General features: G+C 40.5%; 1 protein-coding gene across 1 annotated transcript in view; it reads right to left on the bottom strand.

The window, feature by feature from the left end:
• Window positions 1–17,429, bottom strand: part of LOC137616420 (midasin) — an 814,866-nt gene that overhangs the window by 328,180 nt on the left and 469,257 nt on the right. The window contains exon 18 of the mRNA XM_068346159.1: window positions 15,255–15,442. Within this exon, the coding sequence (XP_068202260.1) occupies window positions 15,255–15,442 (188 nt within the window). The remainder of the gene's footprint in view (window positions 1–15,254; window positions 15,443–17,429) is intronic.

Below are 17,429 nucleotides of genomic sequence, written 5' to 3'. Positions count from 1 at the left end.
TGTCACTGGCAAAAGGAAGGTTTCCATTGACCTCCTTGTGTACTGCTGAGACCAGTCCTGAGACCTGATCAGTTGTCCAACTAATCCAAACCAGAGGTCAAGCCCCGAAGTTGTCTGCATGGTATACTTCTGGCCAAAAGCTAAGAGTCTTACCCCAAACATTGGATCCCCGTGGATTCCAAAGACCCAACACTTGAGAATAGTTCCGCCAAAAAAGTCCAAACCATCTTCGGGATGGCTGAGATCATCCAATACTTTCACATATAGCTTTGAATGCAAATACCTCCCAACCGTGACACCTCCCACTCATCGAAGCAGGCAGCAATAGCGGAAGTATAAACATCCACGCCAGTGGCTATAATGGATGTAGAAACATCCAAGCCAAAAGAAGAAAAAAAATATATATATATTTATGTATATAATATATACACATACATTAGGGAAATTTTTCTTATAGAGTTTGGAAACAACACGAAAAGTTTATAAAATTAGGAGAAGGTCGAAGTAGCACTGAGAGAAAGAAAAAGATGAAAGAAAGAAATTTAGATTTAAACTGGGGGAGCAGTTTCCCCAAGTTCGAGAGCCCTCTTGCCCGTCACCAAGCTTCAGCACGGGAATGATATGCCATGCTGAAGCACAATGACTTCATCAAAGCATTCTCTCATTAAGAGGGATGGGCATATGGGGAAGAATAAATTGTGGGAATGCATGCGAGAAAGGTTGTTTACGCCTGGGTTGAGTCAAATTTGTAGGGATGTAGTGACTACTTGTGAAGATTGTCAGAAAGGGAAATAGAGCAGACATGCAAGTCCGCCTGTTTTGAAGTTACGTATGAAAGTGCAATTTGAGATGTTTGTGATTGACTGTGTTTCGTTGCCTATGACTGCGAGGAGACATATGGGAGTGATTGTCATGGTCGATCATATGAGCAAGTTTACGTATGCAGTACCCATCAAGAATAAAAGGAGCGAGACTGTAGCGAGAATGGTAAGTCAAGTGATAATGCCGATGTGTGAGTGTAAGCCTGCAAAAATGTTAAGTGACAATGGTCCGGAGTTTGTTGGATGAGAGGAGTTTGAGCAGATAATAAGAGAATGGGGCTTTGAAAATGTGTATTCGACTCCGTATATGCCAAGTGCAAATGGTTTGGCTGAAAGGACTTTAAGAACCTTGACAGAAATTTTGCAGATGATGAGTACATATGATAATGATTGGGATTTATATGTAGGGCATGTGTTGTGGGTTTATAATGCGACGGTGCACAAGAGTACAGGTATGTCTTCTTGTAAGTTTGTGTTGAATTTTGAAAAGATAGTAAAACCGAGATTGTCTCTGAGAATAATAATAAAGATGTTTGGAGAAAAGCAAATGAGAGGTTTGTAAGCTACAAAGTGGGAGAGAAAGTGTTAAAAGAAGTAATTGAAAAAGGAAGAATGAATGTCAATAAGGTACGTGATAAGTTTGAAGGTCCATATGAGGTGTTAGATGATGGTTCTAGTGGGTTGAGTTATGTTTTGGGTAGTGTGTATGGATGGTAGTGTGGAAAAGGTTAAAGCACACAACAACCAGTTGCGTAAATGGAAGGAAGTACCAAGATATATTCAGAGTAGTATGAATAAATGGCTGTAAATTAACAAGTATGAACCCAGTATGTGTGAGACATTAGGTTAAGAAGATAAGCAATTGGTGTTAGTAGAGTATGGAAGGAAAAAGAAGTCTTTGGAAAATTTTAGTGGGGATAAAAGACAGGAAGGAAAACTTTTTAGTTATTGGTGGGACAGAATAGGCGGGATAAGGGTGTAAATGTACAGGTGAGTATGGAAGATAAATGTATCAATACAGATGAAACTTGGATGAGTATGAACGATTCTTTTAGTGTGTCTGGTTTTTCATTAGTTGAGGTAAAAGAACGTATGACGAATGCGAGAATGATAGATAGGAGAATGATAAATAGTATGAATGATTCTTTTGGTAAAGTAGATAATGGTTTAGATGTAATGGATGAATTGTTGACAGAAATTAATGGGATTTTAGGGCCAGATGAAATAGTTCATGATATCTTGGACGAGCAGTACATAGACGGGGATCGTAATAGTACAATGAATAACGATATGGAAGTAGTGAATGAGAGAGTACAGGTATATGAAGGCCAAGTTACTAGACGCCGAGGCCCTGTTTCCGATTGCAACTGGGTATTGAGAAAATAGGTAAGTGTAGTGTGAGGATTTGGCAAAGTAAGGGGAGAGGATTGTGGAGGATTAATTTTATTTTATTTGCTTTCGTTTTGCCAAATTGAGAGAGAGAGAGAGAGAGAGAGAGAGAGAGAGAGAGAGAGAGAGAGAGAGAGAGAGAGAGAGAGAGAGAGAGAGTGTGTGTGTGTGTGTGTGTGTGTGTTTGCGGCGCGCGCCACCGAACGAAGGGTAGTTAGTGGGAAAGACTGTTGGTATAATTGAGGTTGTTTGTTTATGTTTTTAGCTAGGTTAGGGCAGTGATGAATGTCTTGGGTGAATGTATTTTCTATTTGACTGTAGCAGGAGTCAGTTGTGTCCCGAATGCTGGATTATTTTTTTTGTTCATCGACCAGCCAGCTTGGAAGTGATTTTTCTGCATAAGTGCCGTAATTCCTCCTTTAAGATTCCTATGGAGTTTTATTTTGGCCCGGAAGGTGTTGCTTGCCAGCGCTGTATACAGTATATGAATAGCTTGATGATGACGACCCGGACCGTACAATGAATGTAGGATTAGACTGCGGATATACTGTATAGAATTTTGAGCATTGATGACACGGCTGTAAAATAGATTTTTTTTCCTTTATGATGAGGATGAGGATGATGATGATGATGATGATGATGATGATGATGATGATGATGATGATGATGATGATGACCACCACTTAAGTGATTGCACAAGCGAATTGGCTGTACGATATTGATTGCCACAAAGTTGCGGCAGTGAGCTATAAGGACTGTTGCAAGTGTGTGGACGATGGTGGCCACACACAAACTTATATTAAATATTTAAGAGTTTTCTCTTATGTTTTGGTATTAAGTTTTGATTATTTTTGCAGGGTTATGGAATATGATTGGTGTTTTAGTATTAAGGGATTTATTTTAGTCTTTAGGTGTGTTTTTATGGTACTGTGTGTGGACTGTCGGTGTTGGGTATTGTAAAAGGATATTGTTTTTCTGATTATTGGTGAGTTCTCTGTACCCACATGCACCGATATATATATATATTTAAAATATTGTCTGTTGTTATTTTTGTCTTATAGTGTTAAAATTATTAGTGATAATTGTGATTTTTTTGTGTTTAATTTATAAGAAATATAACTTTAGGGTTATGTTTTGTTTTACTGTTCCCTCTGTTCAGTAGTCCAGTCGAACTAAAAGCAAGGGGAAAGTTTGTGTTGTGGGACAATTTGTCAGTTTAAAGTGATCAAGTGTTTGTGGGTTGCTTTTGTTTACATCCCGCCACAATATAATTATTATTATTATTATTATTAAATGCTAAGCTACAACCCTAGTTGGAAAAGCAGGATGCTATAAGCCCATGGGCCCCAAACAGGGAAAATAGCCAAGTGAGGAAAGGAAAGATGGAAAAATAAGATATTTCAAGAATAGTAACAAAATTAAAATAAATATTTTCATATTTAAACTATAAAAACTTTAACAAAACAAAAGGAAGCGAAACTAGATAGAAAAGTGAGCCCGAGTGTACCCTCAAGCAAGAGAACTCTAACCCAAAGCAGTGTAAGATCATGGTACAGAGGCTATGGCACTCCCCAAGAATAGAAAACAATGGTTTGATTTTGGAGTGTCATTCTCCTAGAAGAGCTCCTTACCATAGCTAAAGTCTTTCTTCTACCCTTACCAAGAGGAAAGCAGACACTGTACAGTAACAGTACAGTAGTTAACCCCCTGGGTAAAGAAGAATTGTTTGGCAATCTCAGTGTTGTCAGGTGTAATAGGACAGAGGAGAATCTATAAAGAATAGGCCAGACTATTCGGTGTCTGTGTAGGCAAAGGGATAGAACCGTAAGAAGAGAGAAGGCTCCTATGTAGTACTGTCTGGCCAGTCAAAGGACCCCATTTAAGAGACTAGAGAGAAAGATTGATGAAAAGCTGAGATGAACAAGCAGGATTTAAAAAAAGGTAGAAGTTGCACTGACCAAATTTTCATTTGGAGACATGTACAGCATTGCGTAGAATATAGAAATCCACTTTTGATGGTATTTGTGGACTATGGAAAAGCCTTTGATAGCGTACACCGGCCAATCAAATGAAGAGTCCTGCATTATATGGAATTCCTCTTAAATATGTAAATTCGATTAAGTCTGTTCATGAGCATAGCAAATGCAAAGTTAATGTTAATGGAATCTTATCAAATGATAAGGGAATGTGTTGTCACCTATGTTGTTTATCCTCATTATGGATTTTGTAATGAGTAGAACAGTCAGAGATGGGGTAGAAGGATTGGACTGGATTGGTGATAAAAATTTAGCAGACCGAGAGTATGCTGATGATGGCGTCCTTGTTAGCAGAACACCACAGGATTTGCAATGCTTGCTTCCCAGAATGCATGAAATATCACACAAGGTTGGGCTGAAAATACATAGAAGAAAGACGGAGATGATGAGAACGGAGTATGCAATGGAGGATGAAATACCACTGGAAAGAGAAAGGATTAATGAGGTAGAATCATTTAAGTACTTGTGAACTATGATCTCCAATAATGGGTCTTTAGAATTATAGTTTAGCTAAAGACTGAAAAAAAACAAATCAGACAATGGCTAGGTTAAATAAAATTTGGAAATAAAATTGCTTAAAATTACATATAAAAATCAGACTATATATCCGTTTAGTGAGATCGGTGTTACTCTATGGATATGAGTCATGGTATGACAATGAAACAATCTCTAATAGATTTAGTACATATGACAACAAAGCCCTCAGAAGGATATTGAGAGTTAAATGGCAGGACAGGATTTGAAATGAAACTATAAGAGAGATTACTCGACTTTCATATGTGGATGAGCTCATGATGATGGGTATATAAGAGATGGTTTGGCAGGCTCTTCCCACCCCCCAAGAGAGATTAGTTCACCAAATGTTCAGCTGGGCTCCACAAGGCACTAAAAGAGTTGGAAGACCCAGACCTACATGGCTGAGGACTATGAAGTGGGAAGTAGATGATGAATGAAGAAGTATTGAATTAAAAGCTCAAGATAGAGACGACTGGCAATATCTAACCGAGGCCCTTTGCGTCAATAGGCGTTGGAGATGATGAGGATGATTAGTATGTAAACGTGTAGAAACAACTAAATCTTTTAATACAAACCAATTATCTATGCAATCAGGGTATTTATTTTCCAACCTCGTTACTTTTTAATTTAGGTGGGTAAGTAAGGCTTTTAAAAATGGGGACTCAAAATTATCATTATTACATGCTAACCTACAACACTAATTGCAAAAGCAGGAAGCTATAAGCCCAGGGGCTCCAACAAAGAAAATAGCCCAGTGAGGAAAAGATATAAGGAAACAAATAAACCATAAAAAGTAATGAACTATTAAAATAAAATCTTTCAAGAATAGTAACAACATTAAATAGATCTTTCATATATGAATCCTAAAAACTTTAAAAAAAAACCGAGAGAAATAAGATAGAATAATGTCCCCGAGTGTACCCCAAAGCAAAAAAACTCTAACCCCAGAGAGTGGAAAACCATAGTACAGAGGCTTTGGCACTACTCAAGACTAGAGAACAGTGGCTTGATTTTGGAGTGTCCTAGAAGAGCTGCTTTACCGTAGCTGGAGTCTCTTCTTCCCTTACCAAGAAGAAAGCAGTGACTGAATAACTACAATGCAGTAGTTAACCACCTGAACAAAGAAGAATTGTTTGGCAATATTGCAGTGGTTAGGTGTATGAGGACAGAGGAGAATGCAGAAATAATAGGCCAGACTATTTGGTGTAAGTGTACGCAAAGGGAAAATGAGCTGTAACCAGAGAGAAGGATCTAATGTAGTAGTCTGGCTAGTCAAAGGACCCAATGACTCTAAATGAGCATGGAAAGATCTTCTTAATGATTATTGCATTAATTCTTATTTTCTCAACTAAAAGTCTGATGTGTCTCAGATTTTTATCCCCACAAAACTGGGCTTGATTAAAAGTGATGGGTTTGTAAGAATTTCTATATCAATGTTAAATTTTTCATTACCTAGCAGTACCAGCCAAACTCAGTTGAGTCCCTTGTCAGGCTGGGAGGAACTTAGAGAAGAGAGGTCCCCTTTTCTGTTTCATTTGTTTGATGTCGGCTACCCCCCAAAATTGGGGGAAATGCCTTGCTATATGTATGTATATATATCTAAATGCTATAATTTGAACTGAGGACCAATGATAAATTGAGTACCTTGTATTTAAGTGACAATTTGTCATTGATAAAAACTAAATATGAGGAGAGTGGACACGTCCGATCTCCACTGAGCCATAAGAAAAAGTACGTCTCACAGCTGTGAGAGTATATATAGAGGCGGCTGGGTACCCTCCTGCCACCCCCTGCTACATCGCATTCAAAGTCTGATGGCTACCTCCAGCTACCGCTGAAAGAATATCCCCATTAATAACAGAAGGTTTGATAGTATGGGAACAATCAAAATTCAAACTTTCCCTCCTTTTGACAACAATGAGTAGATTAAAATATAAGTTAAATCTCAAAATATATCACTTTTACAGTTTAATGATCATTGGTATATGAATTGTTAACACCCACGCCAAACATCTACCTATAAAGGGATTTTGACGAAGGAAAAATCTATTTCTGGGCGAGAGACCCGTGCCGCCCAGTGAAATGCTCCTTTAACATCATTTCTAAGGTAAAAACTGATATGAATTTACCAGAGAAAAATTTGTATAGGAATACTAGGTTGAACCCAGCTCGCTCACCTTAATAAGGTGTTGGTATAATACTGGGGCGCTGAATAAATCACAACCAGAGGCCTCGCACCATTAAGATATCTCCTGTCAACATCCCCGAACAGCGAGGTGCCGTTCAACATCCTACTACTACTAGCAATCCCACGCCAGTGACGTCACTCCTTATAGCACCCCAGATCGGGGCCCAATCAGGGAGGGACGGGTGGGTTCACTGGGCGGCACAGGTCTCTCGCCCAGAAATAGATTTCTCCTTCGTCAAAATCCCTTTTCTGGGCTCCGACCCGTGTCGCCCAGTGAAATCGTACCAGAGAATGGGGACCCAATATGGCTAACTACCTGAAGAGGGAATAACACAAAATAACAGAGCTGACGAGTTTAATATAAAAAAAGAGGGATGCGGAAACCCGTAAAATTAGATCAACATGTATATGACAGTGATAAATAGACATGGTATACAATCAATAATGAAACCCGTAGGTAGAATTCAACAGATATGAATAGTGGGAATCCAGCTTGGTAATCAAAAATGCAAAATAAAATCAGCTCGGGGATTCAAAAACAAGTGTAATGAAAACAATTCGTGAAATTGAACAATTGAATAATAAAATAATACACCATAAGGGTGTATAGTAACAAAACAGGTAGGAACAATAGGTAAGCCAGGCAGGAGGGAAAGAGGACAGAGCAAGACGTTGTGATTAGGACTCATTACCTTCAGGAGGAACTATATTCCCTGCAGCTACTGTGGCAAATCTAAGAGCTTCTAAAGGTTTTAGGTAGTGGCGCTTGAAAACTTTAGGGGACTTCCAACCCGTATATTTTGAGAGCTCATCAAATTTCATATGGTGGGAAAAATGAATTGAGGTAGCCACAGCTCTAATATCATGAACATGTGGGAATGATGCAGGATTAGCTTGTTTAATAAAATAAAGAATTTGTTGTATGATTCCCTTAAGGGTAATAGTTCCTCCGTGTTCTCTAATAAATAAGGGCCCTGTGGTTGTAGTGGAAGTTCTACCTAAGTAGGCTTTCAGGGTGGTAACTGGACACAGGGATGGATCCCGAGGAAGTGGAACAATCTTCCAGGGAGACCACCTGTTTTGGGGGTCTTCATTTTTAGCCAGGAAAACTTTGTTAGGAGAGAGAAGAACCTCACCCGAAGAGAGAAACTCTATATGACCAGGTCTCTAGATAAGGCTGACAATTCTGAGATTCTGGAGCCCGAGGCGAGGCTCAAAAGAAAAAGTGACTTTCTTAACAATGCCATATAGTTACAGGATTCATTTGGGGTATCAGAGGCTAGCTTAAGAACATCGTTCAAAAACCAATAAACTGCGCTAGGGCGAGTTGAAGGTTTTAGTCTGGCACAAGCTCTCGGAATGGATGAGAAATATGAATCCGTTAGATCAATGTCAAAACCAATTTGGAAGATCTTTTTCAAGGCTGACTTGATTGTAGTAATGGTATTGGCTGCCAGGCCAGATTCGAAGAGAGTTCTGAAGAATGTCACAGTTAGGTTCATCGTCATTTTCTCAACTTGGGAATCTTTCAAGAACTTAGCTAATTTCTTGACAGCTGAGTCATATTGACGGAGAGTAGATTGCTTTTTGTCAGATTCCAGGAAAATAGCATTCAAAGGATCGATGTTTGCACCCCGTTGGGCTGCGAACTTCATGAAGTCCATAAAGTTAGGGCATTCAGAATCCTTGAGGAAGCGAACACATTGCGAGTTTGCACTGTCTTTGTTAACACCGGATTGGGAATCCGCCGGGGGCGGAGACCTAGTTCTAGCAACAAGGGGAACCAATTGCTCTTGGGCCAGTTGGGGGCTACGAGAGCCATTCGACCTTTGAAGGATCTGAGTTTGTGCAGAACTTTCAGCAGGAGGTTCACCGGAGGAAACAGATAAATCGACTTCCAGGTATTCCAATCTAGAATCATAGAGTCCGTGGCATAAGCCTGAGGGTCCAGGTTGGGGGCTACGTAACAATCTATTTTGCGATTGAATTTCGTCGCAAACAGATCCACCTGGAGACCCGGGACTGGAGATATCATCCACTGGAAAGATCGATTGTCTAGTGACCATTCCGACTCTAGCGGAGTCGTCCGGGAAAGTAAGTCCTCTACCACATTCCGGACTCCTGCTAGATGGACTGCTGACAGGTGCCACTTGTGCATTGCCGCCATGGAGAAAAACTTCAACATGATGTGGTTTAATTGGGCTGATCTGGAGTCTTCTCTGTTGAGGCAGTGTACTATGACTGCACTGTCGAGAACCAGTCTGATATGGAGATTCCTGGCTGGATTGAGACGTTTTAAAGTGAGGAAGACTGCCATGGCCTCTAGGACGTTGACGTGCATTTGTTGGAAGACCGGTGACCATAACCCTTGGACTTTCTTGTGTTGTAAAGGAACCGACTTGGAAAGATTCTTGATCGTAGTCCAAGTCTGCAGACTTTTTCTCAGGGTTGGGGAAAGGCGAGCACATCTGTCTCGGCGTATTGCGGTTGCTCTGGAGCGCCACACTCTATTTATGTCCTTGAGTTTGGACCTCAGGACGATGTCTGTCACGGAGGCGAACTGTAAGGAACCTAGGATCCACTCTCGGCTCCTTCGGAAAGTCAACTTTTCCTTGAGAAATTGTTTTGTATTCCTCGCTATCACCTTCCTTTTGGCTTTGGGGAGGCACAGCGTATGGGAGCACAGGTCCCCTTGTAGTCCCAGCCATTGAAACTTGGTCTGTGGGACCCGGCGGGATTTCTCGAGGTTGACTTGGAATCCCAGTTACCGAAGGAAGGTGAGGACTTTGTTCGTTGCTACGCGGGAAATCTGGGCATTGTCTGACCAGATTAGCTAATCGTCTAGATAGGCTACTACCTGTATCCCCTGAGTCCGAAGCTCTTGAATTACTGTCTCTGCTAGTTTGGTGAAGATTCTGGGTGGTATGTTGAGCACCAATAGCATCACTTTGAATGCATAGGCTTGTTTGCCTAGCTTGAAGCCCAGAAAAGGACAAAAATGCCTTGCTATTGGAACGTGATAGTAGGCATCTGTAAGATCGATGGAGGTGGTGACGGCCCCACGGGGAAGTAAGGTCCACACCTGCGAGACGGTAAGCATATGGGATTTGTCGCAACGAGTGAAGGAATTTAAACGAGACAGGTCCCGGATTACTCTCCGTTTGTCTGAGCCTTTCTTTGGCACGCTGAACAAGCGTCCGTGAAATCTTAAGCGACGTAAACTTTGGGTTGCATTCTTTAGTAGCAGATCTTTTGTGAAGGAACGTAGTTCTTCCGTGGACTGAGACCGGTTGAACCACTTGCAGAGGTTGGCTGAATTGGAAAGATTGGAAGGACCTCAATCTCTTCCTACCTCGAATTGGGGTACTAGTAGGCTCATATCTCCTCTTTGAAACCAGGCCCCACCTAACCTTGAGGTTTTGGTTGGCTCTAGCTGCCTCGCTAAGGACCGAGTTAACCAAGTCCCCTGGGAAAAGATCCGGGCCCCAGACTGGAGCTTTGATGAGCCTATTAGGTTCGTCCCTAATCGTGGCTTCGGATAGAACGTGTCATCGACAATGGGTCCTGGCATTTGCAAAATCATAGGTGTCAGCCATAAAGTTTTGCAAAAGTGACTTAGTGAGGACCTTAAGGAGGTCTTCCTCGGTGTAAGTGGCGACAGTCAATTCAGAAAGGGCAACTGAATTAAGGGATCTGCTGAATCTACACCTCGACTCATATTCCAATTTAACGAGAGACTCCGGGAGTTTGGGAAGCCGTTTGCTGAACTGCGTCGAGGCACAGTCCGGGCTCAACGTACCTACCGAGAAGGTAGCTGGGGCGTTCTGCCAACATTCACTGTCTCCCGGAAAGAGAAGGGAGGGTAAGTGGGTCTCCCTGAGGTGAGGTAAAGGCTTCTCTTCCTTGATAGCCTGAAAGACCGTCTCTATGATCTTGGTCGCACATGGAGTAGGGGTCTGGTCGTCGGCCACAAACATAGTATATGAACTTTTGTAGGCCGTAATCATTGTGTTCAAGCAATCCCACTCATTGAACACGCGGACCAAGACAGACTGTGCCTGTTCTTTAGGAAAATTAACAGTTTCCTTTGGGACCTTATCCAATCGAATCAGAGCCTCTTCCGTGAGGCGAGCGTAGCCCGGGAAGGGGAATTCAAGACCCGGCGGGTAGAATTCATAATCCGCAAGAGGCCGGGTACCGAAATCTCCGATTGACAACATACCCTCCGAGAAGGGGGCATGCAATGCCAACCTCCAAGGGTTATTCTTATTGAAAGTAGGAAGCTTGGAGGCATCGGGGATGGGGTATTGCTGTTGTGGCGGTGGCAGCCCCGAGCGCATGAGTCCCTGAACTAGGCTCTCCATAGAAGCTATTCTCTCTTGTGATTGCTGCGTATGAGACGATAGTATCGACTCAAAACGAGCAAACATCTTCTCGGAAAAATCCACCGGGTTAGATGATTCCGGGGGGGGGGGGGAACAGGTGCCGGAACGGAGACTACTCCGTGAGAGGTTGAAGGCACAGCAATTAGGTCTTGAGAGACTCTGGTGGAGGAAGATTTAGCCTTCGAAGCTGATGATTTCGAAGACCTGTGGTCTTTGGAAGACTTGTGGGTCGTATATAAAGTCTTATGATGAGCCTTCACCTTGGGGATAACAGACCGGGGACTGAGACCTGTCCCGGTTGTCCCCGGAAAACCTCGAAAAGAAGAGTGTTCTGAAGTAGAAGAGAAAGCCGGGCTAGGGATAGGAATCTTAGCCTGGGAACCACCTGACTCACCTACGTCCCTACGTGCGTCGGGATCGTCAAGAGCCATGGGTTCCACATCGAGGTTGAGGGTAGAGACGTCCTCAGTTAGGGTGCCGCCCATCTCTTCTTGGTCCGGGGCCAGAAGAAGGGATTCGAACCTCTCGATGATAGGATCCGCCAACTCTTTGGGGACCGCAGCTGAAGTTTTAGCATGGGGGTAGAGACGGGAACACCATTCCTCAGAGAGGATATAAGGCTGTTTGGCCTTCACGTTGCGGGCGAACCCGTCAATCCAGATCTTGAGGGTAGCCCGAGCTGTATCTTTCTCAAGTTGGGAGCACTGAAAGAGAACAGACTATTAGCGAGGGATATTTGTGCCAAAGAAAAGTGAAGAAGTCCAAGGACTTCGTAGACACGAAGTGAAAGGCATGCGGGAAGTCCAGAGGACTAGTGGCCTTAAAATTAATAATGTTTGAAATTAATCGTAACTCCCTACAAGCCTGTATCAATGAAAATGCACTCACCGAGTCAGATGTTAGAGTGGAGGTCATTGTGTAGCAGACTACACAATTGTCTGGATGCCAAACAGCCAAGTCATCCACTCGGACAGAACAGTGGGCGTGTGAACAACACACGTCATGGCCGCAGGGTTGATAGATGACAGCGGCACATGCCGTCATTGCACAGCATACAGTCTGTAAAATAAAAGATACATGAGTATCTCAAAGGAAAGCAAATTAGGGGCCCGGAGGCCCCGGTGCTTAAAATATATATATATATATATATATATATATATATATATATATATATATATATATATATATATATATATATATATATCACTATCATGATAAAAATGTTTTATATATATTCATCAGGAATCCTGAATGAAAGCAAATAGGGGCTCGGGGGCCCAGGATGCTTAAATTATAGCAATATCATGATAAAATATTTACATATCAATATCATGATAAAAATGTTTTATATATATATAAATCAGGAGTCCTGAATAAAAGCAAATTATATATATCACTATCATGATAAAAATGCTTTATATATATTCATCAGGAATCCTGATGATAAAAATGTTTTATATATATATGCATCAGGAGTCCTGAATGAAAGCAAATAGGGGCTCGGGGGCCCCGGGTGCTTAAATGATATCAGTATCATGATAAAAGATTTATATATCAATATCATAATAAAAATGTTTTCTAAATATACATTAGGAATCCTGAAGGAAAGCAAATAGGGGCTCAGGGGCCCCGGGTGCTTAAATGATATCAACATCATGATAGAAGATTTATATATCAATATCATGATAAAAATGTTTTATATACGTACAGTCTGTAAGACAAAAGATACATGAGTATCTTAAATGAAAGCAAATTAGGGGCCCGGAGCTTAAATATCTACGTATATATATGTCAATATCATGATAAAAATCTTTTATATATAGCCATAAAGTATATTGAATGTAAGCAAATTCGGGACCCGGGGGGTCCGGAGTGCTTAAATATCAATATCAAAATAACAGATCTATTTTGATTGTAAAAGAAATTGAAATTAAGTCAGACCGTAACCGTAATCATATCAAAAGAGGGAAGGGAAGGTCGAGAACAAGGATCGTATATATAATATATATATATGTGACTAAGATATAAAGTTAATCCAAGTAAGAATGAGTAACGTTGGCTCCGGAGGCGCAACTAAACAACTCGACCGGATGGTAATGTATAAAAGCTACTTCCGGGATCCCGTAATGAAAGTCTTTATATATATATATATATATATATATATATATATATATATATATATATATATATATATATATATATATATATATCTATATCTATATATATATATATCTATATCTATATGAAGTCCGTGAGGTGCGTGACACTAGAGGGGGGAAGGGATCTATAATGGGTCCGTGACGTGCGGGACCGAGGGAGTAGCACGTACAAAACTTAATAAATAATATAACATGACAAGGTACCACGGACCGAGCAGAAAACTTCCCGCCGATCGTTGGCCAAACGAGCGACGGAAAGAAAACGACTATGACCGGGTAGAGTAGTATAAAAGAGTAAGTAATGTACGTTAATGTATAATTATAGCAAGCCTCACAGATCAACGGGAACCGCCCGTGCAAAGAAAGCGAATGCCCCCGGGAGAGGAACATAACGCAATAAAGTGACTTTAACTTGATCGCGAGAGAGAGAGGGAGGTAACCCTGGGGTGGGGTATCGGGCGGGAGGGAGGCTAGGAGTGGGGCGATAGCAGGTATACCAACCTGCCAGACCCACGATTGATATGATCACGTGGAAAGACTAATAACACTATAAAAAACATAACACGTGGTAAAATAAGATAGGAAGGCATGCTGGATGATAATAATAATAAAATTAACTATACATCAATCGTAAAACAAACGAGGGAGCGAACATGAGACAGGAGAAACCCAAGCCTGACAGCGCTGCGGCAGGGCTACCAACATAACACAGAGTCAGTGAAGTGCTAACAAAATGCAAACTAAAATGTAAAATCTGACTCATGAAAGCCCCTCGAGCTAATGCAAGCAAACGAATGACGTTAAAATGATAAGCAAGTCCGTGGCGTGCGAACGTAATAATCCAAGTAATAATAGTGGAATAGGAACGCCCGAAGGCGACCAGGCATGCCAACCTACCGATAATACGCACACGTATATGTAATAACTGTTATCATAATAACAGGACAATATAAAAATTAATACGGTGTGTGAACCGTGAGAACCCATAAAGTTCATAACGAGAAACAATCAGTATGGAGGACTCATTGAAAATCGTTAAGAACGAAACGAGAGAGAGATAGGAGGGATCCGGGCGCCATGAAAGACCCACGCGGGGTCGTGAACAATAAAGCTGTTATAATATAAGCAAAAAAGGGCAAGGCCCCCTCCAAAATCTCAAAACTCACAGATCTGGTACTTAACTTAGATGGAGTGACAGTAGAGTCCGACATCTTGAGGTAAATCCAGGAAAAACCAGCGAAATTCACACACCAAGGCAAAATAAGTGTTAGAAAGAATGTGCTATTAAACGGAGTGACGTCACTGGCGTGGGATTGCTAGTAGTAGGATGTTGAACGGCACCTCGCTGTTCGGGGATGTTGACAGGAGATATCTAAATGGTGCGAGGCCTCTGGTTGTGATTTATTCAGCGCCCCAGTATTATACCGACACCTTATTAAGGTGAGCGAGCTGGGTTCAACCTAGCATTCCTATACAAATTTTTCTCTGGTAAATTCATAGCAGTTTTTACCTTAGAAATGATGTTGAAGGAGCATTTCACTGGGCGGCACGGGTCGGAGCCCAGAAATATATAATTAATAAAGAAAACCTATTGATAGATCAGACATCAAAGGTATCTATACTACTCTCTCTTGATTTCAGCATAGCTCATTGTAAAGGGGCGATTCAGTTCTTTAACTCTCTCACTGGCCATAAAATCTAATAAAATTAATAGATTCTAAAAGCATGTTCATTTATTAGACAAAATAATAACAATTTACCTGAATAAATCTCTTAGGTTTAATTCCCAAGGGCCTCCACGGTATCCCCAAGAACCTTGTATCAAGATCTCCTGACAAAGTAAATCATTATACTCTATCATTTTGGTTATGATTTCTTTAGGAATACTGGAATACATTGTCCGTAGGATGAATTCTAAATCCGATGATGCAAGGGGTTCTACATGTACCTAGAATAGAAAAAACATTTACATGAATTAATGACTCAGTTGCTATAGCAACATGGAGTTGGATTTCATGGTTTGAATAAGTATCATATATATTCAAAACATACTGTAAACCTTTTTTTGTGGTTAGACTGCTATGTAGTCCCCTAGGACTTTATTATCAAGCCTAGAACAGGGAACCCAATATGACATAATACAGAATACCAAAGATATATAATTTTACCTGTCCTAAGTCCAGTGTACAAAGCTTGGACTCAAGAGTATACAAGTACAAGCTTAAGTTCTATTGAACCTATCACATCACCTTCAATGCTGAATTAGTTTTCTAACTGAAAACAAGTTACCCACTGAGAATCAATACTAGCCCTATAGATAATGCTTACCCCCTATCTTTCTACTTTTCAAGACAAAGTTAGGATGTATTACTTGCACATTCTTAGCATTTGAAGGAGTTCTACACCAACTTCCAAAGTTAAGAAGTTAATTAGGTTCAGAAACATTTATAATGCTACCTGTCAGTGCAAATGCATAATCTACTACTTGGTAGTTTGATTTGATAACGTAAACATATGACTCCTTTACAATACTAGCCCTAAGACCATGGGAATTGATGAATTGCTATATGTTTCAATTCAGTTTTATATGAATTAGCCAAGCCTAAGCCATGGGAGATTTCAGCGACGTTTTAGTTTTAGCATAACCAAGAATTGTTTGAAACAATTTGGATATAAATATAAAAAATAAGCTTTTTTTTTTAGAAAGTTAAAGTGTTTAACCAACATGGTTTGTTAGATGTAGTGCACGTATATTATACATTAATATTAGTATACTTATCATTTGCCATGATATCACATGAGAATTACATATTACTTAGTTAATGTACAGCATTGGTAGAATAGCTGCTGTATTTTCCAAATTTTCCACAGTAGGTTTACATGTTGTTTATATTCTATACATGGATAACCTTCATTAGGGAAGAAGACAAAGTGCCAGATAACCTTGGACTTCTTATTTTCCTTTCTGGGCTACTTCTTTGAAGATAAAAAAGTTAAGCCTTCAGCTATTTTGTCATACAAATCTGCATTGACACTTCTCAAGTGGGCTTTTAATGTGAATTTATATTTGGGTATGTTCCAAATAATTACTCTAGTCGTTGGCCTCGGAAAGACTATCTTTATCAACATGTTTAGCATTCTGGTCATTTGGAAGGGTTAGAAATTGTTACCAAATTTGATAACTCTATTATCCTAAGAGCTACTTTTGAAGGCTATAATTTTTATACCCTTGACGTTGGAAACAAGTCAGTGAACTTGCAACATTCTGTAGAGAACAAGAGTTCCTCATTCCTGGCCATCTTTTTATTTTTACTCTGAGTCTCCTACTCATGGCAGAAAATTAAAAGCCTCTGCAAATGCTGGACACTTTACATTTTGGCTCTTCAGGATATTATGGATAACCTCTGTCTACAGTCTACCCTCCAGTTATATCTGCAGAAACCTTCATCTATATAAGGTAGTCTGTTTTTAAACACAGAAATACAAGTTCCTATCTATAGGGGCTATCTGTTTTCTAATGAATTTCCTCTTTAGAAAATTTATCCTTTTCACCCATAAAACCTACGATATGAGGAAAATTTGTTCATCATTACCATTTTCTGCCAAAATACAATTTCAGGACATCCAAAGCTTTACAGGTTGGTCTGGGCATAAACCAGAAATAAATCCCAATGGTACAACATGCATGCATTTTGCTCAGCTCATTCACAGCACCTACAAATAGGACTTGGGTAGAGGATAGGGCAATTTAACTGCGCCCCTTAGGAGAGGCACCATATGATGGTTATCTAGCTCCTCCCCCAAAGGACATTTTCTTTTGAGGTGACTGTCTGTCTTTTAGTCTTTTTCTTATATCTATGTATGCATGAATTGGATGTTCACTTGGTTATAGGAGACTTGGCCTTTCTGATACATGAATCTACATTAGGTTTGAT

Source organism: Palaemon carinicauda, chromosome 22 (genome assembly GCF_036898095.1).
Source record: "Palaemon carinicauda isolate YSFRI2023 chromosome 22, ASM3689809v2, whole genome shotgun sequence".
In the NCBI taxonomy this organism is placed as follows: Eukaryota; Metazoa; Arthropoda; class Malacostraca; order Decapoda; family Palaemonidae; genus Palaemon; species Palaemon carinicauda.
This window is presented reverse-complemented; position numbering and strand designations above follow the sequence as displayed.